Source organism: Leucopleurus acutus (genome assembly GCF_964270905.1).
Source record: "Leucopleurus acutus genome assembly, chromosome: 14".
Classification (NCBI taxonomy): Eukaryota; Metazoa; Chordata; class Mammalia; order Artiodactyla; family Delphinidae; genus Leucopleurus; species Leucopleurus acutus.
The window spans coordinates 75,331,007-75,356,439 of record NC_139156.1 but is presented as its reverse complement, the minus strand read 5'-3'; the positions used below and the strand labels follow the sequence as shown (position 1 = coordinate 75,356,439).

Sequence of the window (25,433 nt, the reverse complement as noted above, 5' to 3'; positions counted from 1 at the left end):
AACAAATTAAGTCAAATAACAGCCAAGATGGTTCAAGAGTACATTTAGATGGCACAATTATTTTAAAAATAGCATCAGTGGGGCTTCCCTGGTGGCGCAGTGGTTGAGAGTCCGCCTGCCGATGCAGGGGACGCGGGTTCGTGCCCCGGTCCGGGAAGATCCCACATGCCGCGGAGCGGCTAGGCCCGTGAGCCATGGCCGCTCAGCCTGCGCGTCCAGAGCCTGTGCTCCGCAACGGGAGAGGCCACAGCAGTGAGAGGCCTGCGTACCGCAAAAAAAAAAAAAAAAAAAAAAAAAAATAGCATCAGCGAAGGCCGAATGGTGGATACATCTAGGGCAGAAGGAAAAGATTCCCATTGGACAGGAGCCCTGGGAAGATTTTTTTAAGGTGTTAATAATGTCTTTTTTTTTTCCCCCAGCTGATGGTTACACAGGTATACCATAGTATATATGTGTTTTCTGTGCTTTTCGGTAAATATATTTCACAAGTTAAAAAAGAGAGAGAGGACTTTGACAAGCAACCCTCCCTCCAGCTGCATCTGTGCACACAGTCTGTTCTCTTGTTGCTGTGCATGAGGTGCTCTGGCTGTTGCAAAGTCAAGCTCTGCTCCCTAGGACATCGCTCCAGCCGCTCTCCCCTGTCCTGGATCAGTATGTTCACCTCTCTGTTAGGCCTGGTCACCTCCCTCCTCCCTCCAGCTGCTGCCCCATCTCTCCTTCCCTTTAAAACACTGTCAGAGGCTCGTCTAAACTCCCCTGCACTGCTCCTCCAGTTCTATCTAGAACCCACTCCAATCAGCCTTCACCCCCACCATTCACCCAGCTGCTCGGTCAAGGTCACTCGTGGCCTCCATGGTGTTGAATCCAGGGACACCCCCCCCCCCCAAGTCCTCATCTCCTCCCATCAGCATTTGGTACAGCCGATCATCCCCTTCTCCATGAAACACTCCCTTCCCTTGGCTTTACCGCCCTCCCACTTCCAGGTTTTCCTCTTACCTCCTAGCTTCTCTGGCTTGGGCTACTCCCTACCTCAATCCCAACACACCCACATGTTTTGCTGTTTTCACCTTCACTCTCTGGATGGTCTCATCTAGTTCCAAGGCTTTAAATGCCGTCTCTCCATGACTCCCCACCCTTGATTTCCAGCCTAGACCTCCTGTGAATTCTTGTCTCTTTTATCCTCAGCATCTAACCAGCAACACCACTAGAGATCATCTATTCAGCTCTAACTGGACATGTCCCAAGGTGAGCTCTTCATCTCCCCCTCCCCGAACGTGCTTCTCCAACAGCCTTCCCCAACCTGACAACTCCAACCTTTCTGATGGTCAGAAACTTGTGAGTTTCCCTCGAACCCCACATCCAATCAAACAGTAAGTCCTATCCACTCTAGCTTCAACTTAGAACCAGAATCCAGCCTCTTCTCACCGCGAGCGCCCTGGTCTCCTGATATCACAATAGCCCCTACCTGGTCCCACGACTCCTCTCTTGTCCCCTGCTGTCTTTTCTCAGCTGCAGCACCCAAAAAGATTCAGTTATTGGGTGTCCGTCCTGCCACTCCCAGGCCAGGAGCCCTCCTGCCTTCCCCTCCCTTGGAGGAAAAGCACATGTCCCACTACGGGTTCCTCCCAGGACTCATCGCACTCTGCCCTCCCCACCCATCCCACCGCCCTGGCCTATTTGAATCCCTTGAACACACCTGTGCGCTTGTTGTTTGCTCCACCCAGAATGCTCTTCTCCCAGACAGATATTTCCATCAGAGCAGTGGGAGTGGAGTCTAGACAAGCATCTGACAGTGCTTGCTTTAAGGAGAAGAGGAGATGGGGTGGTAGCTGGAGAGAGATGGGAGGGTCCGGATCCAAGTGATGTAAACATGTTGACGATCGGTCTCCCCACAATAGACTGTAAACTCCAAGCCGGCAGGCTTTTTGTAGGTTTTCTTCCTACAAAGTATTCCCGGGCCTAGAATAGTCCCTAGCACGTTTAATAAAAGAAAAAAGGTGACTTGTACCAGCACATAGTGGAACAGCAGAAGTGAGGATTTGCACCCGGGTGTCCCTGACCACTGATCTTTAGACACCAACCTAGGAAACTGAAAGGGGCGGGGCCTGTGAGGGGCGGGTCAGGATCTGGAAGCCCCGCCCCCAGCTCTGGCTTGCTTTCTTCTTCTCTAAATTTCACCTGGGAAACCAAGCAGGTGGCAAGGCTCAGAGAGCACTGCGAGACCTTTCCTCCCCGGGTCGCCAGGTGACGACAGAGCCCGCTGGGCTCACCTGCCCACCAGTGGCTGAAGCAGTCCCAGGGCTGACCACCTGAGGTTGCCTAGGGTCCCAGTCTCCTGCCATTTCCTCTGGCAAGTACTGGGGCCCTGCAGGCCATAATGACAACTCCCAGGACCATGGAAAGAGCCCTGAGGGAGGAACGGAGGGCCCCGGGCAGAGCAACCTACAGCAAAACCTGAAGGAGGAGGCATCCACGTGAATAGCTCAGTGGTATCCAAGCCTGGGGCTTTGGAAGGCTGGGGAGGGGGCACCCTTGGAGGAACAGACAGAGGCCAGTGTGGCTGGACTGAGGGGAGCAGGCCAGGTGGGCTGCTGGCAGGACGAGGGGCTTGAGGTCTGGCTAAGGACTGGGGCTTTTCCACAACGTGCTGCTGAGTTCCTGTCCGTTAGCAGAGCGACAGGAGAAGATTTGTCTTTTAAACATCCCTCCCTTGGATCAGAGGGAGTGAGAAACAGAAGCAAAGAGCACGAATCAGGGACAGTGTCCGTGGTGGCCTGAACTAAGAGGGGAGGGAGATGCAGAGAGGTGAGGGATGCATTTTGAAGTTGGGATCCAGGGAAGGGGACGAGTTGATTGCATGTGGGGGTGAGGAGGAAAGAGGGAGCAGACAGCGGCCCAAGGTTCTGGTTTGAGCAGGTGGGGAAATGGAGCTACATGGATGTTGGGGGAGGGATGGGAAGAGAGGTCCAGAAGGCAGACACTTCTGGGGCTTCCCTGGTGGCGCAGTGGTTGAGAGTCCGCCTGCCGATGCAGGGGACGCGGGTTCGTGCCCCGGTCTGGGAAGATCCCACGTGCCGCGGAGCGGCTGGGCCCGTGAGCCATGGCCGCTGAGCCTGCGCGTCCGGAGCCTGTGCTCCGCAACGGGAGAGGCCACAACAGTGAGGGGCCCGTGTATGGCAAAAAAAAAAAAAAAAAAAAGGTTAGACACTTCTGAGGTTAGATCAACTCTGATCTACTTTCCAATGAAGTCACTGCTTACCAGGAGGTTTCAAGTGAGGATGAGGATACTCTTACCCCAGCTGATTAAACGTCATCTTGTTCCTGGTAAAGTTGACTCTGTTTATACTGGGGTTGGGCCTGTATAACATGTTCCAGCCAGCCTCAGTACTGAGGAGAGGCATTTAAGGACAGGAACATGAAGGCAGAAGCAAATGAGACTGTCATGTCTGTGTGCTGATGGCAGCCCGTCATCTGCCAGTCTGTCCCTGGGCCACTGTGAGTCCAGCCAGAGAAGCCGAGCTTGTCAGGCTGTGAGCCCTGTGAAGGCAGGGGTCTCACTGCGGCCAGCACAGTGGTTGTGAGTGTGGACAGTGGAGCCAGACTATGTGAGTCTATCATCCCAGCTCCTGCTACCTGTCTAGCTTCTGTCACTGTGTCCTAACGTCCTGGGTCAAGGCTGGAACACTTCTCATCAGATTTGCTTTGGAAATTAGAAGCCCTAAGATCTTAGGAAGCTCTTGCCCATCCCTCCCTATGGGGGCAGTTTTCTTCTGGGCTCCCAGAGTGAGCACTGGCGTCATACACACACACAAACACTCACAAACACATACATGTGCACAGTGACATTAAATAAGGACTACAGAACGGGATCAGAAGACGAACAGACATGGGGGAGGTAATGCGAGAAAGGAAAGAAAGGTTGGATGCAGGACCTACATGTGACACGACTCCCACACTTTTTAGATCTTATCCCAACTATGCCTGAGGACATCCCTCAAAATACATGCTAGAATAATTCCTACTGTGCAGGTGGGGAGACAGGCCTTGAGAGACACAGTGACTTATCCAAGATGGAGAACAGGTAAAATGGGGAATTGAGTCTGGAACCCAGGTCTGCCTCCTCAGAGCTGCGCACAGACCCTCCCCGGGAGCGGTGGAGAGGGCTGTGAGGTGTGACTGTGTGGGATATGGGGTTGCGTGGAGAAGGGGTGAGCCGTCGGCAGCCCAGAGGGCTGTGTGTAGTGGTGTTGTCTGAGGAGGGGATTCAAGTAAGGGGCCCCCAGGAAGTGAAGTCACCTCCTTGGCAACAGACCCCAACAGAACTCTGAGCCCCGGGAGCCAGGCACACACGTTCTAGCGACAGCCCCGCAGCCGGCTCACTTGGCTGGAGACGCTTCACAGAGACGGATGTTCTCCTGCTGTGTCCTGACTTCCCAGGGCTTCTGCTTCAGGAAACCCCTGAGTGGGAGGTTTCTCAGGTGCGTTAGACGGTTCAATGCTTAACCTGGACGACTCTGGTCCTTTACCACGAGGTCCCTGAGGGAACACGAGGTGGCCGAGAGCAGGCCAGTCCAGGCCCGGCCGCGTCTGGGAGCCCTCCCCGGGCAGCCTCGCGTCCCCGCATCTCCATGTGGGGGAAGGGGGACTTGAGGGGAGGTTTCCCCTCTGGGCAGGAACGGGTGGATGGGAACTTGGTCAGCTGGTGGTCCCGTCATGATCGCACGCAAGCACAAGGGTGAGAGAGGATTCCTGGGGTGCCTCTCGTCTGTGCCAGCGTGGATCCAAGGCCCTCAGCTTGTTATCACTTTCCCTCCTTGGAGGAGGTCTGTGCAGAGAGTGGTTGCGTGTGTCTGCAGTGGACATGGCTGGTGGGTCTGAGGGGCAGCGCAGGCGGCAGGCAGGGTCTGAGGCTTCACAGGGCTCCATACAGGAGATCGCGCAGGAGCCGGTCCCTGGCGCCCCCTGCTCCATCTCCCTGCAGGAGGGGCAGGAGCCCCACACCAGCAACAGAGCCCAGGGCAGGCTCAGGCTGAGTGCCAGCGAGGAGGAGACTGCACACCCAGGGAGCCCCAGAGCCGCCCTGCCCCTCCCCTGGGTCCCTCCTGGCGTCCTGCTCCCAAAGGAATCTGGGCCCCCATCTCCTCTCCCGCCCGCCCTCACGGCCCAGGCCCTGCCCGGTCCAGATGCAAAGTCACTATCCACATATACGTGGGAATCTCAGAAAGAGACTTTCATAGGATTCCACTTCATTTTTTTTTTTTTTGGCTGCAGTGGGTCTTCGTTGCTGCGCGCGGGCTTTCTCTAGTTGCAGAGAGCAGGGGCTACTCTTCGTTGCAGTGCTCGCGGGCTCTAGAGCACAGGCTCAGTAGTTGTGGCGCACGGGCTTAGTTGCTCAGCGGCATGTGGGATCTTCCCGGACCAGGACTCGAACCCGTGTCCCCTGCATTGGCAGGCGGATTTTTAACCACTGCGCCACCAGGGAAGCCCCCACTTAATGTTAAGTCAACTTTGTTTCTGCATTTTTCTACAGATTTCCCTCTTTTAACTCCATCCTCAGGTATCCATGTTGGACTGACTAACCTGATCCCTCCCGCCCCAGGGAGACTCTGTGTTCTCATCCCCAGAATGGGATGTTTTGATAACAATCACAGGGATGATGCAGTTAATACAGGGGAAGCTGTCAGTACTGTGCTACAAACTGCCCTGAGATAGTAACACATGTAACCATCGCCCACCGCCAATTCACTTGTGAAGCCAGAACCTTTGTTCTGCTGAGGGCACTCCTGTCCCACCTCTTGCCACAAGTCCCTGAGGCTTGGGGATTCAGTCTCAGCTCCAGCCCCAGCCCTCCTGGTGTCCTTGACGCTGCCTCTGACTCATGTCCCTGCTCTGTTCCACCCCAGGGGGAAAACCTGTCCACAGGGGACAGGAATGAGACCTGCATGGTGTGGGGCATCCAGGCAGGCAGGCTGGAGAAGCTGGTGGGAAACCTGGTGCCTGCCTTCCTGGGCGGCGTCCCCTCCGACCTCCCCACATTCCTGGGCACCTACAGGGCTTTCCCTACCACCCAGCAGATGCTGGAGCTTCTTTTCACAAGGTGAGAACTCTGCTCCTTATGGGACATTGGTGACTCGGCCACCTTCTAGCTGTGACATGTGGGAATGTCACTCCACCTCTCTGAGCCTCAGCTGGCCTCTCTGCACACTAGCGTAAAGAGAGGACCAGCCCCCTACGGTGACTGTAGAGACCAGCGGGTCCTTCACGGAAAGTGCTTTCTGGGGACCTGGCCTGTGGAAAGGTCTGCTGGAGGGGCCGTGGTTGTGCTAATTCATCATGTCCCTCCTCCCCACGAGGAAGCCTCTGCCTCAGTTGTCACTGTGCCTCTCACCTTGGGATGAACTCTTTTCCCAGTTGAATGGTGATGGGTGATTCCATTAGGGGTGCCCTGTCCTGGGTGGGTGAGAGCAAGGGTTCCTAGGAGTGGGCAGCGGGGCCCCAGGCCACTCAGATGTGTGCGATGGGGCTGGTGGGGCTCAGTCATTCTTCACATATAGAGGAAGGCCCACTAGGTGCAGGCGCTTTTCTAGGAACACCCATCATTTAACGCATCGAGCAGACAGCAGTCCTGCCCTCCAGGGCTTCCGTTCTACCGGGGGTCACACCGTCACACTAGGCATCACATCCAGGTGTGTCCTCAGGACAGTCCACGTGACGCCTTCCTGGCCTCCTCTAGTTATGGATGCATCCTCCCTTACTCTGATGAGGACGGTGGACCCCTGCACCAGCTGAAAATGTGAGTGGGCTTTGATTCAAGAGGGAGGGACTCCCTTCTCCAAAGAAGATGCATGGAGATGTGGGGTCTGTAGATGGGCAGGGCTGGCAGAACCCTGGATCCCACTCATCTGATGGTTCGTGCTGAGGGCGGAGGTCTGAGGGCTTCTCCTGGAAAAGAGGAAAGGAGTCCAAGAGAGCTGCGGACGGGGCTGGGGTGCCGCGAGGAGCATCCGGGAACTCAGAGGTCAGAGTCAGCCCCTAAGAGAGTCCACACCCGTCCCCTCTCCATCCCAGCCCTGCCTCCACTCCTCATTCTGGGACCCAGAACACAAGGTGTGGAGAGCATCCTGGTCACTGTCTGGTGGATCCTCACCAGTGGGTGCTCAGCTGGTGCTCGGGGACCCAGTGACACGCCGGGGGCAGCTGACCCCACCCTGTGGGAGATGAGTGTCAGTAGCAGGAGAAGAGCCAGGCAGGGCTCCGAGAGGATGAGGCAGCATGTGGGTGCAGGAGGTAAATCTGAGGTGCTAGGAGGCCCGCAGGAAGCCTGGACCGGAAGATAGAGCCTGTGTGTTCCCTCCTGGGTCAGATATTCATGCAGCACCTACTGTGTTCCCGAGAGGGCAGGACCAGAGCAGACGCCCTGCCTGTCCTCACAGAGGTGACATCCAGTGGGGAGGGGCCGGGAGAGGGACAGAGCAGTGTGTTAGGCTTCCCTGAAGAAGTGGACAGGTGGACACACCGTGGATCAAGGGCTGTCACTTCAGCAGGCTCGTTGCCAGCCCCTCCTCTGTGTCCAGGTCCCCTCTGCCAAGTCTGCCAGGTTAGATGGTACGTGGAGTAGAACTGGCCTCTGGATGGGCAGAAGCAGAAGGCGCAGAGGCTCGGGTCCCCGCAGGGCTCTCCTGGGGGCGCAGTGGGGAAGGAAGGCCAGGCCTCTGACTCTGCTGCCCACCTGACTCCCCCCAGGGCCGTGTCCTCCATGCTGGGCACCTGGCTGCACCATTACCCTGAGCATTTCCACCAGCCCCCAGAATTTCCCCGCCTGAAGATGCTTCTGGCTTACACAGAGCTCAGCATGCCTGGCTCAGACCTGGAGCAGCAAGCCCGCCTTCTCCTGGCACAGCTGGAGCACCTGGAGCCCCCTGAGGCAGAGGGTGATGGTGAGGGGGACTCAGGGTGGGTGAAGGGGGGCAAGTGGGGAGGGGAAGGGGCGGAGCCACACGGAACAGAGCTTCCCGAGGCTGGAACTGGGCCAGGAGCAATGAGGAGACTCAGATCACTGTTCCCCTGGACTGCAGTCTGGGAAGCCTTCCTGGGGGTGGCATCTTGGACTGAGACTTCATTGATTGGCAGTGAGAAGTTTCCTGTCTTTGGGAGGCACATGGAAAAGCAGTCCTATTGATGATATTTTCTAGTCTTGGGTCTATAGCACCAGCTCCAGAAGAAGCTCTGGAAACTTCTGCAGAACTAGAGCCAGCTACACCTCTACTGCCTGCTACAGCTCCAGAGCCAGAGCAAGTCCATTTTTAATATGATTTTTTATGATATTTACTAAATTGTTTAATCTAGATATAAAGTTCACTCAAAATAAAATGTAATAGTTTGATTTTTTTAACTTGCACATGTAAATGGCAGTAAGTACATTCACAATGTTACATAACCCCCCTCTAACATCTCTTCCAGAATATTTGCATCCTTTTTGTCCCTGAATAATATTCCATTCTGGGAACACACCGCATTGGGTTGTCCTTTCATCTGTTGGTGGACATTATGAATGTTTTCACCTTTAGGCTCTTGTGAATAGTGGTGCTCTGAATACTTGGGTACCAGCATTTGAATGTCTGTATTCACTTCTTTGGGGTATTGATGTAAGAGTGGAATTTTGGGGTTGACTGAAAACTGTATGCTTGTCCTTTGAAGACCTGCTGAAGTGTTACATACGGTGATTGTACCATTTGACAATCCCCCAGAATTATTTAGGTGTACAATTTCCATGCTTCATTTATGTTGCAATTTCCTCTCTCTCTCTCTCTCTCTCTCTCTCTCTCTCTCTCTCTCTCTCTCTCTCTATCTTTCTCTCTCTCCCAGGTCCCTCACTCTGGGGAAGAAGCCTGTACATTATGAGTTGCTAACTGAAGAGGTCCCCATGGCCTGGCACCGAGGGAGACCAGCAGACAGAGGAGCACCTGGGTCCTGACTCGAGTCCACAGCCCCAAACCCCTGGGAGACACTGGCAGAGGCCTCCAGCTGAGTCCTGTTCAATTCCTGGCCTACAGATAGCGTGAGATAATGTTTGTTGCTTAAGCCACTAAGAGTGGCTAATGCTGTCGCACACAGTGGATCACCCACACGGCCATCAAGCACCAGGCCCTGGCCCTGCCCTCCCTACTGTCCCCTACTGTCCTCCCAAGCTCCCACCAGCCACACTGGCCCCCTTCTGACTTCCTCTCTGGCCAAACACATTCAGCTTCTATGTTTCGTGCCTTCTTCTAGGCTAATTCTCCCCAGATGTGTGCAGGGCTGGCTCCTTCTCGTCTCACTGCTGGGAACAGACATGTCACCTCAATGCAGCCTTTCCAGATCCCCTCACCTAGTGGACCCCAGGACCCCGTTGTGGCACCCTGCTGTTTTTCGATATAGAACTTGCTGTTTTCTTCCTTTTGTTTCTGTATTCTTGGTTTTGTCTATTTTCCCTTCCAGACTGTGAGCTGCTAGAGGGCAGGGACCCTGGTGGTTCTTTTCATCATGGCCCCCATTTGAGGGCTCAGGGTACAGCTGGTGAATGTGTAGATAAGAGGCTCCATCCTGCCACTGACAAGCTCAGATGTTAGAGATGGATGCTAATAAGAGGAGGTACAGGCCAGGTCAGGGGCAGGGGAATGTTCAGGAGTCCAGGGGACACTCTCCTGGCCCCAGTTGCTCCAGTAGAGCACACTGGACACATCATTCCCCCTGATGGGAACCACTCATACTACATACCAAGCAGGGAAGCCACAGCACAAAACATACCTTTGTTTCAGAGAATTCAGGACATCAGCATTCCTTGGGCCCCAGGGGGGCAACGTGACAGGATCCGTAGGAACCAGGGGCTTTGAGAGTGACCTTGGAAGCTTCCCTCAACCTTCTCTTGTCCACATTGGCCCTGGGGTGTCCAGTGCCCTTACAAGGACTCCTCAGCACAGCCAGTGCAATGGATCTGGCCCCAATTCCAAATGAGGCCCCTGATGGTCCAACACGGTGGTCTTTGCTTCAGTCCAAGGAAGAATGATCCAGGTTTCTGTCATTGTCTTTCTTCCTTACATTTGTCACCGCCTCAGTGTCCCCCTTTCCCCTGACCCCATGTCCTATTGTCCCTTTCTCTGATGTTAGTGTGAGTGTCAGTGTACACTTGTGTGGACTTCCACAGAAATCTACTCCACATGCGTGGGGGCGTACTGGGGTCCTAGGAGCTCTAATTCCAAAGCAAGCCCCGTGGGAGGGGGCAGCCCTAGCCTAGGAGGTCCAAACTCTCCCTTATTCTCAGGACTCTGCCCCTGCCCAGTGCCCTGGATTTTCCCTGCCCATCTCTGGACCTCAGTTTTCCAATTGTACAATGATGGCTTAAACAAGGAGCTTCCAAACCCTGCACACAGTCTACCCAGCCTTCCACATCCCTGGATGTGGTATGTCTGGGAGACATGAGCACCCTCAGGCCTCCCTCACAGGTTTTAGGCACCCCAGTGGCTCTGTGGGCCCCTCTGCCCTGCAGCTAGGAAGGGGTTTCAGCCTCCACTAAGCTTGTGCACTGAGGGACAACGGACAGTTCCCCAAGAACTGATGAGGCCTTTTAAGTAATAGAAGATGACATGGATGTGGTTACCAGGCCAAAGAATGGGATCTTCAGAATATACGGGCCATCTTCACCCCTGCATCTTCCATGGTACATACGAGGAGGTTTCTCTGAGATGGGGACTGTGGTGTCAAAGTTCACACAGTGTTTCAGTGTAAAACCAATAGTTCTCTTGATATTAGATTTCCATAATATAACAGAAAACCCGAACAATACAGGTTCAGACAAGAGGGACACTTTTTCCTCTCTCATGTAAAAAGATTTATGAACTTGGACAGTCCTTCCTGACCCTCAACTGCACAGCACTGTAGTCAGCCATCATTTGTCTTTCTGTCCCATCATCTTTTAGCTAGTGTCAATCCTGAAGGCTGTCTCCTGGCCCAAAATGGCTGCTGGAGCACCAGCCTAGGCCAGACATCATATCTTCATTTTTGAGGCAGGAGGGAGCAAAGATGAAGGACCAAAGGGTCCACACAGCTATCTCTGCCTATCTAAGCAATCCCATAAGTTCCACATAATCGTTCTGTTCACGTGTGATTTGCTTAAAGTTTGCCTGGCCACTCTGTGCTGCAAGAGAGGTTAGGAATTAGAGCATTAAAATTGGTGAACTACTGGGGCTTCCCTGGCGGTCCAGTGGTTAAGACTTTGCCTTCCAATGCAGAGGGTGCGAGTTCGATCCCTGGTTGGGGAGCCAAGATCCCATAATGGCTTGCAGCCAAAAAACCAAAACATAAAACAGGAGCAATATTGTAACGAATTCAATGAAGACTTTTTAAAAATGGTCCACATCAAAAATATCTTTTAAAAAAATTGGTGAACTACTGTCCTCAATAAAACTGCGTTTGTCTTCCTAAGGAAAAAAAAGAACGAAAACTGCATGGTGATGACCCGTGCTCTTTTCCTACACTAATCACCAGGATGAAGAGTTCAAGATGGAATGTTTGTCAAATGAATTGTTCGTTAATTTCCCCGGCACAGTCTCTCCTTGGCGTTTTTTCATTCCTAGAGGAATTGGAGATGTGGTTTATAACTAGGATATTCAAGTGGGAAATGTTCTTTCAATTCCTAGGCAAGCAACTGGGAACAGTTTGTTATCTTTCATCTGCCTGTACCTTGGAATCCGCTGAGAGAAAATCCTTTTCTATTCTCTAATGAAGAGGACAGACGAGGAGGGTGGGGTCTTTGGGGGAAGCAGCATGTTCAAAAAGCTGGATGAAAATTGAGTATCTGTCTTCAAAAAAAAAGAAAAAGAATCTCTGTGATCAAGGTAGTAGACCTAATGGACCCTTACATTTTCACCCTAGGGACCATGGGCCTCATGGTGATTATTAGTAAACGTGATGCACGCTAAATAAAACTCCACGTGGCACAATGTATTATTGACTGAAAACTGATGGAAGGAAAGTAGAATTTTGAAAACATTTGATTCCTGTTAACTTGACTCAGGTCGGTTGACAGCGGATAAATTATGATCACTGAAGAAATCTTACAAAGGCAGCATCTATAGTCAGCAAATTATGATTTGGACAAGAAAACGTGTCATTTATTTTTTAAAAATTGATTTCAAGTAAAACACTTTCAGGAAATTAAAAATAGACACGGATATGCAGACCGGGTGTGCTGAGGCCTGGAGGCGCCCCGCCCCGCCCCGCCCCGCCCCGCCCCGCCCCGCCCCGCCCCGCCCCGCCCCGCCCCGCCCCGCCCCGCCCCGCCCCCTCCCCTCCCTCCCCGCCCCACCCCCTCCCTCCCGAGGAGAGTGCGCAGGCGTGAGCGGAGGCAGGTGAGAGGGCTGTGTCGCTGCGAAGGTGGGGCTCCTGAAGACCCGCGTCCTGAGGAAAGGGAAGTTGGAGACCGAGTCGGTCCCCGCACTGTGACTCTCCTGGCGGCGGAGCCGCGCAGAGACGAGTAAGTGCCGCTCCACCCGCAGCCCCTCACCGCGCGCCCCCCGGCCGCCGCCCCCCGCCTGCCCAACAGCCAGGGGCCCGACCCCTCCAGCCCCGAGGGGCGCGAGCCTCCCTCGCTCCTCGGCTCCGGGACCGCCGCCACCGGCCGCAGGGTGAGGACGCCGGGCCGGGGCCACGAAGGCGGCCGTTGAGCGGTGGGCGCCTCGGGCGCTCGCAGTCCTCCCTCCTCGGCGCCCCTCGGGCCTCCTCGCGGCGGGGCTGTCTCCACGCACCCGGCGGGGGGCTGGCCTCTGGGTCTGCGGACGCCGGACTCGGCCCCGTCGCCGCGGGCTCGCGGGGCCTGGACGGGGAGGCGGCGCAGAGGAGCCCGAAGACGGGGCCGCGGGGCGGGCGTCTCGGGCACGGTGGGTCCGGAGGGGTGCAGGGGCCTCTGCTCTCGGGATGCGCGCGGGTGATGGGCGCGCGCACAGCTCGGGGATCCTGGACCCCCGGCCGCCAGGAGCGGTGTTCAGACGGGGGCCTCTGTGCCCTTTCCTGAAGCCCTCAGGAGGGTCAGCTCCAAAGGCTGAAGGTTCGCTTTCAGCGTTTTCACCCTTGATTAACTGAAATGAGTCGTAACTGACTCGCAGAGCGCTCTCTGGAGGGTGTGTGAAATAGTAACATCTAACCAAAGTTTGAAATAAGGAAATTCTGTGCTTTTTATATTTTTGCGTATGGAGGGCTTTTTGAACGGTTTATGTTTTTCTTGTTTGTGTTACTCTTTTCCAGCAACAGGTTGTTGCGAAGCAGCGTTACTCTTAAGTTAAATGAGCGTTTAAAATTTCATGTTTGAGTAGTTATCATAGGCGCTCAAATATTTGAAAATTCTAGCTACTATCGGGCTTGGTTGGGGTTTTTTTTTTTTGTTTTTCTGGGGGTTTTTTGGTAAATTTTGCATGAAGAAAGGAAGACTTCCGAATCAGGGAGAATGTTTATTTCGTGACATTCTGCTGTGCACTATTGCAATTTTGAATGTCTAATCACAGGTAAATCTCAGATTGTCTCCAGCAAGTGTGTATTTTGTTTGAGAATAGTTTGTTGTTTTGTTCTGTGGGTTTTTGTGTGCTATTCTCTTGGTACAAATATGCCTAGTTAGCAGGCCTCAAATCATCACAGAACGTGCTTAAAACTAGTGATTGGTGCAAGAGTATTCCTAGGATAAAGTATAACTTTATATATATAACTCTTATGACATCCCCGCAGTGTAAACATAGGCCACGTCACCTGTGACTACAGCCTTGGCTCAATTAGTAGAAATTAAAACTTTAAGAGAGAGAAAAAAAAAAAAAAAGAAAGGAATGAGGCTTTTTTAAACTCAAGCAGGCACACTGTGAGATCTCCGTGTCTATCTGGATGTATGTATGACTGTGTGTCCAAGATATGAAATTTTTTCCCTATTTTTTTTTTAATGTTTGTTTATTTGACTGCAACGGGTCTTCGTTACGGCTTGCGGGATCTTTTAGTTGAGGCATGTGGGATCTAGTTCCTTGACCAGGGATCGAACCCAGGCCCCCTGCATTGGGAGCACAAGGTCTTAACCACTGGACCACCAGGGAAGTCCCTATTTGTGAGTTAACTTTTATAGATGGTGTTGGTAGAGTCCAGCCTCGTTCTTCTGCACGTTCATATCACATTCTCCCAGCACCTTTTGTGGAAAAGACTGTCTTTTCCCCTGAATAATCTTGCTGTTCTTGTCAAAAATCATTTGACCATATATGTGAGGGTTTCTTTCTGGGCTCTGAATTCTATTCCATTGAGGTATAATTCTGTTTTTATGCCAGTACCAAACTGTTTTGATTCTTGTAGCTTTGCAGTAAGTTTTGAAATCAGGGAGTGTGCATCCTCCCACATTGTTTTTCTTGCTCAGAAGTGTTTGGCTCTTTGGGGGTCTGTTCAGTGTAAAGTGAAGTTTAGGATGGGGCTTTCCATTTAGAATGGAGTTTTGATAGAGATTGTATTGGAATTGTAAATTACAATGGGTACTGTTGAGATGTTAGCAGTCATAAGTCTTCCAGTCCGTGAAAATGGGATTTGTGTCATTTAGTCTCTTTCACAAAGTTTGGCAATTTTCCTTGTGTAAGTCTTCACCTCCTTGGTTACATTAATTACTAAGTCATTTACTCTTTCTGATGCAATTGTAAATAAAATTGTTTTCTTAGTTTCCTTTTCAGATTGATCATGTTAGTGTATAGAAATAAATGATTTTTAATGTTGACTTTGTATCCTGATACTGTGCTGAATTTATTTATTAGTTTGGACATTAGTTTTGTGACGTCGTTAGGATTTGTATGCATGAGATCATGTCATGTGAGAACAGAGATAATTCTGCTTCCTCCTTTCAAATCACTGGATGTCAGTGATTTATTCATTAACTTATTTATTGATGTATCTTTCCTAACTGCTATGGCTAAAACTACCAGTACTATGTTGCATAGAAGTGGTAAAACCCAGCATTCTTACATGCTTCCTGATCTCAGAGGGAAAGTTTTCAGTGTTTCACCATTGAGTGTGATGTTGGCTGTGGTTTTACATACATGGCTTGAATTCTGTCGTGATAATTTTCTTCAAACCTAGTTTGTTGAGTAGTTTTCATCATGCAGAGGTGTTTAATTTTTTTCAATTGCTTTTTCTACCTTGAGATGGTCATATTTTTTCCCCTTCATTCCATTACACCAATGCATTTTCCTAGGTTGAAACATTCTTGCATTTCAGGAATAAATCCCACTTGTTCACGGTATAGAATTCTTACTATGTAGATAGATATAAATAATTATTATATAAATAGATATATATGCGTTCCCAACCTCAGCTCAGGCTTCCTGAACCCTGGTAGGGTGGCAGGTGATGGCCAGGACACAACACTGAACCATAGAAGTTTATGCCTCCAGTTAGTCGTGATTATTGCTATTATTAATCCATGACTGTTGTTTCACACAGTCGATGACTGTCTGACTGAGACCTGCTTTCCCCCATCTCCTGCTTCCATGTCTCTCACACTCTGCTCCTTCCTTCTGGGATTCACTCACTTCTTCCTTAAATACATCCTTCCTCACTTTCAGTGAGAGCCTGAGAGAGGCAAACTCTCTTAGTCCTTTTTATCTGAAAATGTTCATATTTTGCTTTTATTCTTGAGTGATAGTTTAGGGAGAAAAATATACAGATGTTTCTGTGATGCTTCCCTTGACATGAAGATGTCTTTGCTTTGTGTTCCTCCCTGAATTGTGACTGCTGACTGGGCTGCTGTTTGGTCTCACTGTGGTCTGCCTTCCCTGCTCTGTGATAAAGTCTTCAATTATCTTTAATATTCTACAATCCATTACTGTAGGGTGAGGTTCAAGTTTGTTTTTATTTTTCCTGCTCAGGACTGGAATCTGAAAATCCATGTTTTACAGTAATTTTAAAAGTCTTCAAATCCTGTGTCTTTAACACTCCTCCCATTTCTCATTGTAAAATCCCAGGGAATATTAAACTCTTTCTTTCTACACTTCATCTGTCTCATTGTCTTTGCCCTGTTTTTATTTTCCATTAGTTTATCTCTCTGCAACATTCGGGTTCACTAATTCTCTCTTCAACCCCGGTTAACTTGCTGTCTAATCCACCCAGTAGTGTTCTTATTTCCATGGCAGTGTTTTTTTACTTTTAGAATTTTTTTTTTATCTTGTTCTGTTTTTCTAATTTTCCTGGTATTTTTTTTCATGGTGTGTTATTCACTTATGATTCCAATGCAATCTTCTGGGTCTTCAACCAATTTACAGTAATTTCTTTTATAGTTTTATCAAATTACCTATTTCATGAAGGTGTTGGGGTTCTAATCCTCCCAGTCTCTGCTTACTGTTGTTCATGGTGAGATCAGGGCATGTTTTGGTGATAGCGATTCTTTCTGGCTTTGGGGTTTTGACGTATACATGTTTCTTTTTCATGTTAAGGACATTTCTAACTATTGCCATTTTTGTTGTGTTATTTTGGTTTTTAATTAGAAAAGGATATTGAATTTTCTTAAGTGCATTTTCAGGCCCTATGGAGGTGAACATATAGAATTCTTCTTAAATATCAATTCTTTCATGTTCCCCCTGACACAAAGACTTCACTTACCACCCTAGTTAAAACAAAACGTCCCCAACTCCCCACCTCCAGCCTCTTCCTCTGTTTACTTATGTCCATAGCATTTACAATCAGACACTGGCTGCTTGAATCACAGGCTGTCTTATTCCGTTTGGGATGCTGTAACAAATACCACAGACTGGGTGGCATATAAGCAACAGAAATTTATTTCTCAGAGTTTTAGATGCTGAGAAATCCAAGATCAAGGCACCTACAGATTCTGTGTCTCCTGAGGGCCCACTCTCTGGTTCATAGGTGGTCCTTTTTTTGCTGGGTCCTCACATATCAGAAGTGGAAAGGGGACTCTTTCTGGCCTCTTTTACGAGGGCACTCATCCCATTCATGTGGGCGCTGCCTTCTGACGTCATCACTTCCCACAGGCCCCGCCTCCTAACATCATCACCTTTGAGGCTAAGGTTCCAACATATGAATGTGGAGGACATAAATATCCAGTCCACAGCACAGGCCTACAGTTTCCCCCCGTTAGGGTAGTGTCTTTCTGGCTCACCCAGAGCCCAGACAGTAAAGCTTCCTCAGTGAGTAGAATGTTTCTAGTCACCCTTCTGTTAGGGGCACAGTCCACCAGCAGACCTGGCTTTCTGTGTGTGTCCATCTCTGATCCCTGCCTCCTCTCCCACCAAAAGGGAGTGAAACTCAGCCCCTCACCTGGCTCCATGGACCAGTAGCAGGAACTTCACCCTGACAGCTGAAACATTGGGTCACAAACTTTTACCTGGTTTTCCCTTCTCTCTTCACTCCCAGGGCCTTTCCCTTTCTCTCTTATGAGCTGGGCCAGGTCATGCCATGTGTTTGCTCTACATCTTGCCTGGACCAGGAGCTGCCACATCCCTATCAGTTGCAATCTACCTTGTTGACAGTGGGAACATGTCTAGGCCTTGAGCAGAAAATAGCCTTTTGTGGGTTTCTTTTGTAATGTAGTTTTTAAAAATGTAATTTGGTTTTTTTCTGTATGTAAAAAATTAATTCCGTTCTCCATTGTTTTCTTTTGAAGTACCGTTTTAAAAATAAAATATATTTAGGAATTCTGGGAAGTTGGTGTGATCATGGAAGCATAGTTTTTATGTTCCAGAATCTTCATATAAACACAGAGCATAAGACATTAAAACCGAAACCCATGGGCAATATTTACAAGGAGACTAGATGACAAGGTTTCCCCCTGTTACTGCAAAATACAACTGGGTGGACAACAGCCGTTATACCTGCTCAACATCACCCTAAGTGTGGGGAAAGCAGAAGGAAGCAACCGTGTAACTGGACACATGTGGGCCCTGCGCATGCTCAGTACAGAGGCAGAGCAAGCCTGCGCGCGCCCCTTCCCAGGAGAGCCCCATGCATGCGCGGTGCAGGGACCAAAGGAGGAACCACAGCAGAGCTTTGAGCTTGTGCTACGCAAGAGCCTGGCCAGGAGCTGCAGCTGAGACTGGGAGAAACTTGGTTTACTCCACCAGTTAGTGAGGCAGAGGTCTAAGGTAAGGCATGAGTGTCTTTGAATTCTCACACTGAGCCGCCAGGGCTCCTTTGGGACTGGATTATGCATGCACAGCAACTGTTGGGAGCGCTATCAAAGTAAGTAGGATGGGAACAGTAAAGACAAAGGACAGAGACGCTCCAACTCCACGCTTGGACTAGGGTGAGGTGAGAAAGGCACTGGCCTCGGGCACAAAATTTCAGGGGCACCAACAACTCAGTAATCAAGATAAATGAGGCTTTAATGCAATAATTATTCAAAAACTAAATTCAGTGTCAGAAAGTCCTTGATGAACAAAATATCAAACTTCGAAATAAAGAATCATTAAAAGTCCCATATTGAATCATATTGGAGCTGGAGGCAAAAAGAAAAGTGAGTAATACTGACCCTCTCTTCATTACAGTGTTTCAGGAGAGTGTTCCAGGAGCCCTCCTTGAGGAATCTACTGAAGAACCAGCTTCAGAAACCACAATAACTAAAGGGACATTGCAATAAGGATTAGTGTGAGCAGTAAATACATAGTTACCTCTAGAATTAAGATTAAATGCGGGTTAAAAAGAAGTTATACTATGTAATTGATACAGATTTGGGCCCTTGGATGCTTCACTCACAGAAATTGATGAGGCTGGAGGAGGAATTCAGGCAAGCCTTTATTGGGACTAGTTGCTGCAGCACAAGGGAGCGAAAACAAGTAACAGGTGCCCTTGTTCACTCTTCTAGAGGGGCAGGCTACTTCCTTAAATGGAGTGAGGGTGGGGGCAGGACTGGTGGGTCGGACTGAGGTGTGGCTTAGGTGGCCTGCCCACCCCCTTGGTGGTGCTGTGTGCAGGGATCATGTGCAGTACCCTGCTTTTGCTCCTGGCACCTCAGAAGCAGCAGTTGGTTTGTGGCCCTTAGTATCTTACTGTTCCTAATTGCCCCCAACTGGCATGCATGCAGCTATTTTTAGTCCCTTATAGTTATATACTATTCAGTTGCTGGAGGAGACGTTTGCCCAGGTACAAGTACACACGTACAGGTAGAGGATCCCAGGTCCCAGACTATCTCAATGGCTTTATGTTCTGAGAATGTAGATATGGTACAAACAAAAAATGGGGAAGGGAAGGAGAGAATTTCATGCAAAAAAAGTTTTAACTGTTTTCAGAAGTCACAACTAGTTCTGATATTGTATTGTTCCTAGGATATCATAGTTTTTTTTTTTTTTTTGAGGTATAGTTGACATATAACATTATGTTAGTTTCAGCTGTACAACATAAGGATTCATTATTTGTATATATTGTGAAATAATCACCATGGTAGGGTCTAGTTGAGATCTGTCAAGATACATAGGTACAAAAACTTTTTTCTTTTATGAGAATTTTTAAGGTTTGCTTTCTTAGCAGTTTTCACATATGCAATATAATATTATTAACTATGGTCACCATGCTGTTTCTTACATCTCCGTGACTTATTTATGTTATATTATAGCTGGAAGTTAGTACCTTTTCACCTTCACCCATTTCACCCCACCCACCTCTTGTCTCTGCAACACCAATCTGTTCTCTGTTCCTAAGATTTTTGTTTTAAAAGATTCCACATTTAAATGAGATCACGCAGTATTTCTTTTTGTCTGTGTTATTTCACTTAGGATAGTGCCCTCAAGATTCTTCCATGTTGTCACATGGCAAGATTTCATTCTTTTATTTGGCTGAATAATATTCCATTGTATATCTGTACAACAATTTCTTTATCCATTCATCCATCATGGGACACGTGTTGTTTCATATCTTCCCTATTGTAAATAATGCTGCAGTGAGCATGGGGATGCATATATCTTTTCAAATTACTGTTTTCCTTGTATCAGAAGAGGGATTGCTGGGGTCGAATGGTAGTTCCACTTTTAGTTTTTTGAGGAAACTCCATACTTTTTTCCACAGTGACTGCACCACTTTACATTCCCAACAACAGTGCAGAAGGGTTGCCTTGTCTCAAAATCCTTTCCAGCACCTGTAATTTCTTGTCTTTTTTGATAATAGTCATTCTAATAGGTGTAAGGTGACATTTCATTGTGGTTTTGATTAGCATTTCCCTGATAATTAGTGATGCTCAGCATTTTTCATACCTATTGGCCACCTATATTATCTTTTTTGGAAAAATGTTTATTCAATTCTTCAGACCATTTTTTAAATCAGAGTGCTTGTTTGTTTGCTGTTGAGTGGTATGAGTTCTTTATATATTTTGGATATTAACCACTTATCAGATTCATGAATTGCATATATTTTCTCCCAGTTGGGATAGGCCTTTTCATTTTGTTGATGGTTTTCTTTGTCATGCAGAAGCTTTTTAGTTTGATGTAGTCCTCCTTGTTTATTTTTGCTTTTGTTTCCTTTGCTTTTGGAGCCAGATCCAAAAAAATCATCACCAAGACTGAGTTCAAGGAGCTTACTGCCTATTTTTTTCTGGGAGCTTTGTGGTTTCAGATCTTACATTAAAGGCTTTCATTCATTCTGAGTTAATTTTTGTGTATGTGTCAAGATAGTGGTCCAGTTTCATTCCATTATATGTAGCTATCCAGTTTTCCCATCACCATTTACTGAAGAGGTGGTCCTTTCCCCATTGTATATTTTTAGTCATTTGTCATAAACTAGCTTAACATATATGCATGGGTTGATTTCTGTGTTCTCTATTTTGTTCCACTCATCTGTGTGTGTGTGTGTGTGTGTGTGTGTGTGTTTATGCCAATACCATACAGTTTTGATAACTATAGCTTTGTAATATAGTTTGAAATTAGGGAGTGTGATGCCCCCAACTTTGTTTTTCTTTCTCAAGATTTCTTTGGCTATTGGGTGAGTTTTATGGTTCCATATAAATTTTAGGATTTTTTTGTTCTATTTCTGTGAAAAATGCCATTGGAATTTTGATAAGGATTGCATTAAATCTGTAGATTGCTTTGAGTAGCATGGACATTTAACAATATTGATTCTCCAATCCATGATGATGGAATATCTTGCCGTTTAGTTCTGCCTTTTTCAAATTCTTTCATTAATGTCTTATATGGTATTATGGATATTGTTAATCTGAACTTGTGTGTGCATCATTTGAGGTGAAACAAATGACTAATTGGATATTCTAATTCAATTATTTCCCATATCCTTGAGAACGAGATTTTCCAGTGTGGAAGAAAGGAGATACAGATGTCACAGAAGAGGTTAAGTAAAACCTTACAGTTCTCAGTTTGAATTGGCTGTATCTGCATAAACTACGAGAATATTTTTTCATATATGTAATTACGTGTCTAGGGCTTTATCCATTTCTTCTAGGTTATCCAACACATTGGCATATAATTGTTCATAGTAGTCTCTTACAATTCTCTGTATTTCTGTAATGTCAGTTATTTCATTTTTGATTTCATTTATGAGTCCTCTCTTAGTGAGTCTAGCTAAAGGTTTGTCAATTTTGTTTATGTTTTCAAAAAAACTTAGATTTTTGAAATCTAAGATTTGTTTTCTGCTATTGTTTTTTGTGGTCTCTCATTTGTTTCAGCTCTGACTTTTGTTATTTCTTTCCTTCTCCTAACTTTGGGCTTAGTTTCTTCCTCTTTTTCTAGCTCCTTGAGATGTAAAGTTAGGTGGTTTGCTTGAACTCTTTCTATATTCTTAATATATGCATTTATTGCTGTAAAATTCCCTCTCAGAACTGGTTTTGAAGCATCCCAGAGGTTTTGGTTTGTTGTGTTTCCATTTCATTTGTTTCAATATATTTTTTGATTTCCCTTTGCTTTTTTTAATCCATTGGTTGCTCAGAGTGTGCTGTTTATTTCAATTTATTTTTAGATTATGCAGCTTTCTTCTTGTTGTTGATTCCTAGCTTCATACCATTGTGGTAAAAAAAATACTTGATACAATTTCAATATTCTTAAATGTGTTAAGACTTATGTGGCCTTTCATATGATCTCTTCTGGAGAAAATCTGTGTGCACTTGAGAAGAATATGTATTCTGCTGCTGTTGAATGGAATGTTCTATAAATATCTGTTAAGTCCATTTGGTCTAATGTATGGTTCAAGTCCAACTTTTCTTTATTTGTCTAGATGATCTAGCCTTGTTGAAAACAGGGTATTTAAGTCCCCTACTATTATTGCATTGTTATGTATTTCTTTCTTCAGATCTGTTAGTATTTGCTTAATATATTTAGATGTTCTGATGTTGGGTGCATATATATTTGCAATTTTATCTTCTTGGTGAATTGACCCCTTTATCATTATGTAATTACCTTCTTTGTCTTGTTACCATTTTTGGCTTGTATAGCTATCCCTGCTTTCTTTTGGTGTCACCCTGCACAGAATTTATCTTTCCATTCCTTCACTTTGAGACCATATGTCCTTAAAGCTGATGTGAGTCTTTTGTAGGCTGCATATAATTAGGTCTTGTTTTTCTTATCAGTCCAGCTACTCTGCCTTTTGATTGGTGAAATCAATTCATCTACATTTAGAGCTATTATTGGTATGTAAGGAATTACTGAAATCATCTTATTAATTGCTTTCTGCTTGTTTTGTATTTCCACATATTCTTTTCCCCTCTTCTTGCCTACCTTTGTAAATTTGTGATTTTCTGTGGTGGAATCCTCTGTTTCCCATTTCTTCTTTTCTTTTGCGAATTTATTCTAGGTTTTTACATTATGGTTAACATGAGGCTCACATGAAATATCTCATAGATAATAAAGTCCATTTATAGCTGATAGTAACTTAACTTTGCCTACAAAAGCTTCACACTTTTACTCCCCCTTTTATATTTTTGATATCACTTTTTACCTCTTCATATTATATATATTCATTAGCACATAATAGCTATAATTATTTTTAATACTTCTTTCTTTTAAGCTTTATACTTCAGGTAAGTGGTTAACACACCATTCTTTTATAGAATTAGAGTTTTCTAAGTCTAATTGTATATTTATTTTCACCAATGTGTGTATACTTTACATTTTCATGTTTCTGGTTAGTGTCTTTTCATTTCACCTTGAAGAACTTCTTTCAGCAATTCTTCTAGGCATGTCTAGTGGTGATGAAACCCCTCAGCTTTTGTTTGTCTGGGAAAGTATTTCTCCTTCATATGTGAAGGATAACTTTGCTGGTTAGAAATCTTGGCTGGAGTATTTTTTCTTTCAATCCTGTGAATACAACTTTCCATTCTCTCCTGGTCTATAGAATTTCTACTGAGAAATTTGCTGGTAGCCTAATAGGGGTTCCTGGATAGGTTTGAATCTTTTTTTTCCCTCTGGCTGCTATTTGCATTCTCTCTTTATCTTTGAATTTGACAGTTTCATTATAATGTGTCTTGGAGAAGGTCTTTCTGAATTGAGAGAATAGTGTGAACTATTAGCTCATGATCTTGTATGTCCATATCTCTCCCCAGGTTTGGGAAGTTCTCAGCTATTATTTCTTTAAACTTTCGTTCCCCTTTTCCCTCTCTTTTCCTTCTGGAACCCAAGTTATTCCAATACTTGTACATTTGTAGAGTACCATCAATAATGTAGGCTTACTTCATTTTTTTTTCTTTTTTCTCTCCTGATTGGGTTATTTCAAAGTTCGTATTCTGAAGCTCACTTAGACTATCTTACATTTGGTCTGCTCTAATGTAGATACTCTCTACTGCATTTTCATTTTATTCATTAACTTCTTCAGCTCCAGAATTTCTGTTTTGTTTTCTTAAAGATTTCTATCTCTGTGGTAAATATTTCATTTGGTTATGTTTTTTTTTTCTGATACCATTGGATTGGCTTTCTGAGTTTTCTTGTAGCTTTTTGAGTTTACTCAAAACAGCTCTTTTGAGTTCTTTGTCAGCTCAATCACAGAATTCTTTGCTTTTGAGCCTGGTGTTTGGAGAATTATTGCTATCTTTGGGTGATGACATGTTTCCTTGATTTTTCATGTTCCTTGTAGTTTTGCATTGCTGCTTTCACATTTGACGTAGCAGACACCTTCTAAATTCTTTACTGTTTGCCTTCAGGTGAATTATACTGTACATCTGTGCTCAGTTTTTTTTAATATATCAGGGATTTTTTTCCTCTGCCTTCGTATGGTTACATCTTGTCCACTCTTCTTACCCTCTTGTGGAAGGATTCTTAAGTTTTTATGTCTCTTCTGAATTTTACCAGTCACCAAGCTGGCTACCACAAACCTCTTTTTTCTAGAAGATGGCACTATACGTCAAGTTTGTGGTTTTTTCCTTGCTCAAAGATCCTGGTCTTGGGACTTCCCTGGTGGCGCAGTGGTTAAGAATCCGCTTGCCAGTGCAGGGGACATGCGTTCGATCTGGGAAGATCCCACATGCCACAGAGCAGCTAAGCCTGTGTGCCACAACTGCTGAGCCTGCACTCTAGAGCCTGTGAGCCACAACTACTGAGCCCGCATGCTGCAATTACTGAAGCCCATGTGCCTAGAGCCCGTGCTTCACAACAAGAGAAGCCACCGCAATGAGAAGCCCACGCACCACAACAAAGAGTAGCCCCTGCTCTCCACAACTAGAGAAAGCCCACGCAGAGCAATGAAGACCCAACTCAGCCAAAAAATTAAAAAAAAAAAAAAAAAAAAAGATCCTGGTCTGTTTTCCTGATAGCACTCTGTTTACTGGACTTACTTTTGCCATTATTCTTGGGAGCACGCACAAGGAGCTGGCTGCAGAGTGGTGGGAAGTGTGTTTTAGCACTTGGGGCATTGGTGGTGCCTGTGGACCCAGTGGGGAGATCCTCACTGAGGTACACCCACAAGCTCATGGGTGAACTTCCTGCTGAAATCTTTTTTTTTTTTTTTTGCGGTACGTGGGCCTCTCACTGTTGTGGCCTCTCCCGTTGCGGAGCACAGGCTCCAGACGCGCAGGCTCAGCTGCCATGGCTCACGGGCCCAGCCACTCTGAGACATGTGGGATCTTCCCGGACCGGGGCACAAGCCCGTGTCCCCTGCATTGGCAGTGGACTCTGAACCGCTGCGCCACCAGGGAAGCCCCTGCTGAAATCTTGAGCACAGTCACAGGAACCACATCCATTAATGCCCTTTGATATTCTTATTTGGCTCTTTCCTGATATAATCCCTTCCCCCAGTCATGGAGTTCCTATTAGGATTTTATTTGAGATTGCTATGAATTTGTACATCAGCATGGAGAGAACTGATATTTTTATAACATTGAAACTTCCTATCTAGGAATTTGTTATATCCCTCATTATATTTTATAGTTTTTGTAAAGATTTTCATATTTTTCATGCTATTATTAGGTATACCTTTAAAATAATTTAATTTTCTGAAATGTTTTATATTGAACT

The 25,433-nt window shown here is 46.9% G+C and overlaps 1 protein-coding gene across 1 annotated transcript in view; it reads left to right on the top strand.

The window, feature by feature from the left end:
• Nucleotides 1-4,861: 4,861 nt before the first annotated feature.
• LOC309971438 (uncharacterized protein) overlaps nucleotides 4,862-25,433 on the top strand; it is a gene marked incomplete at its 5' end in the record, with an annotated part of 45,435 nt that continues 24,863 nt past the window's right edge. The window contains 5 exons of the mRNA XM_082854427.1: nucleotides 4,862-5,167; nucleotides 5,904-6,097; nucleotides 6,734-6,793; nucleotides 7,744-7,937; nucleotides 12,441-12,511. Of these exons, the coding sequence (XP_082710553.1) occupies nucleotides 4,862-5,167; nucleotides 5,904-6,097; nucleotides 6,734-6,793; nucleotides 7,744-7,937; nucleotides 12,441-12,511 (825 nt within the window). The remainder of the gene's footprint in view (nucleotides 5,168-5,903; nucleotides 6,098-6,733; nucleotides 6,794-7,743; nucleotides 7,938-12,440; nucleotides 12,512-25,433) is intronic.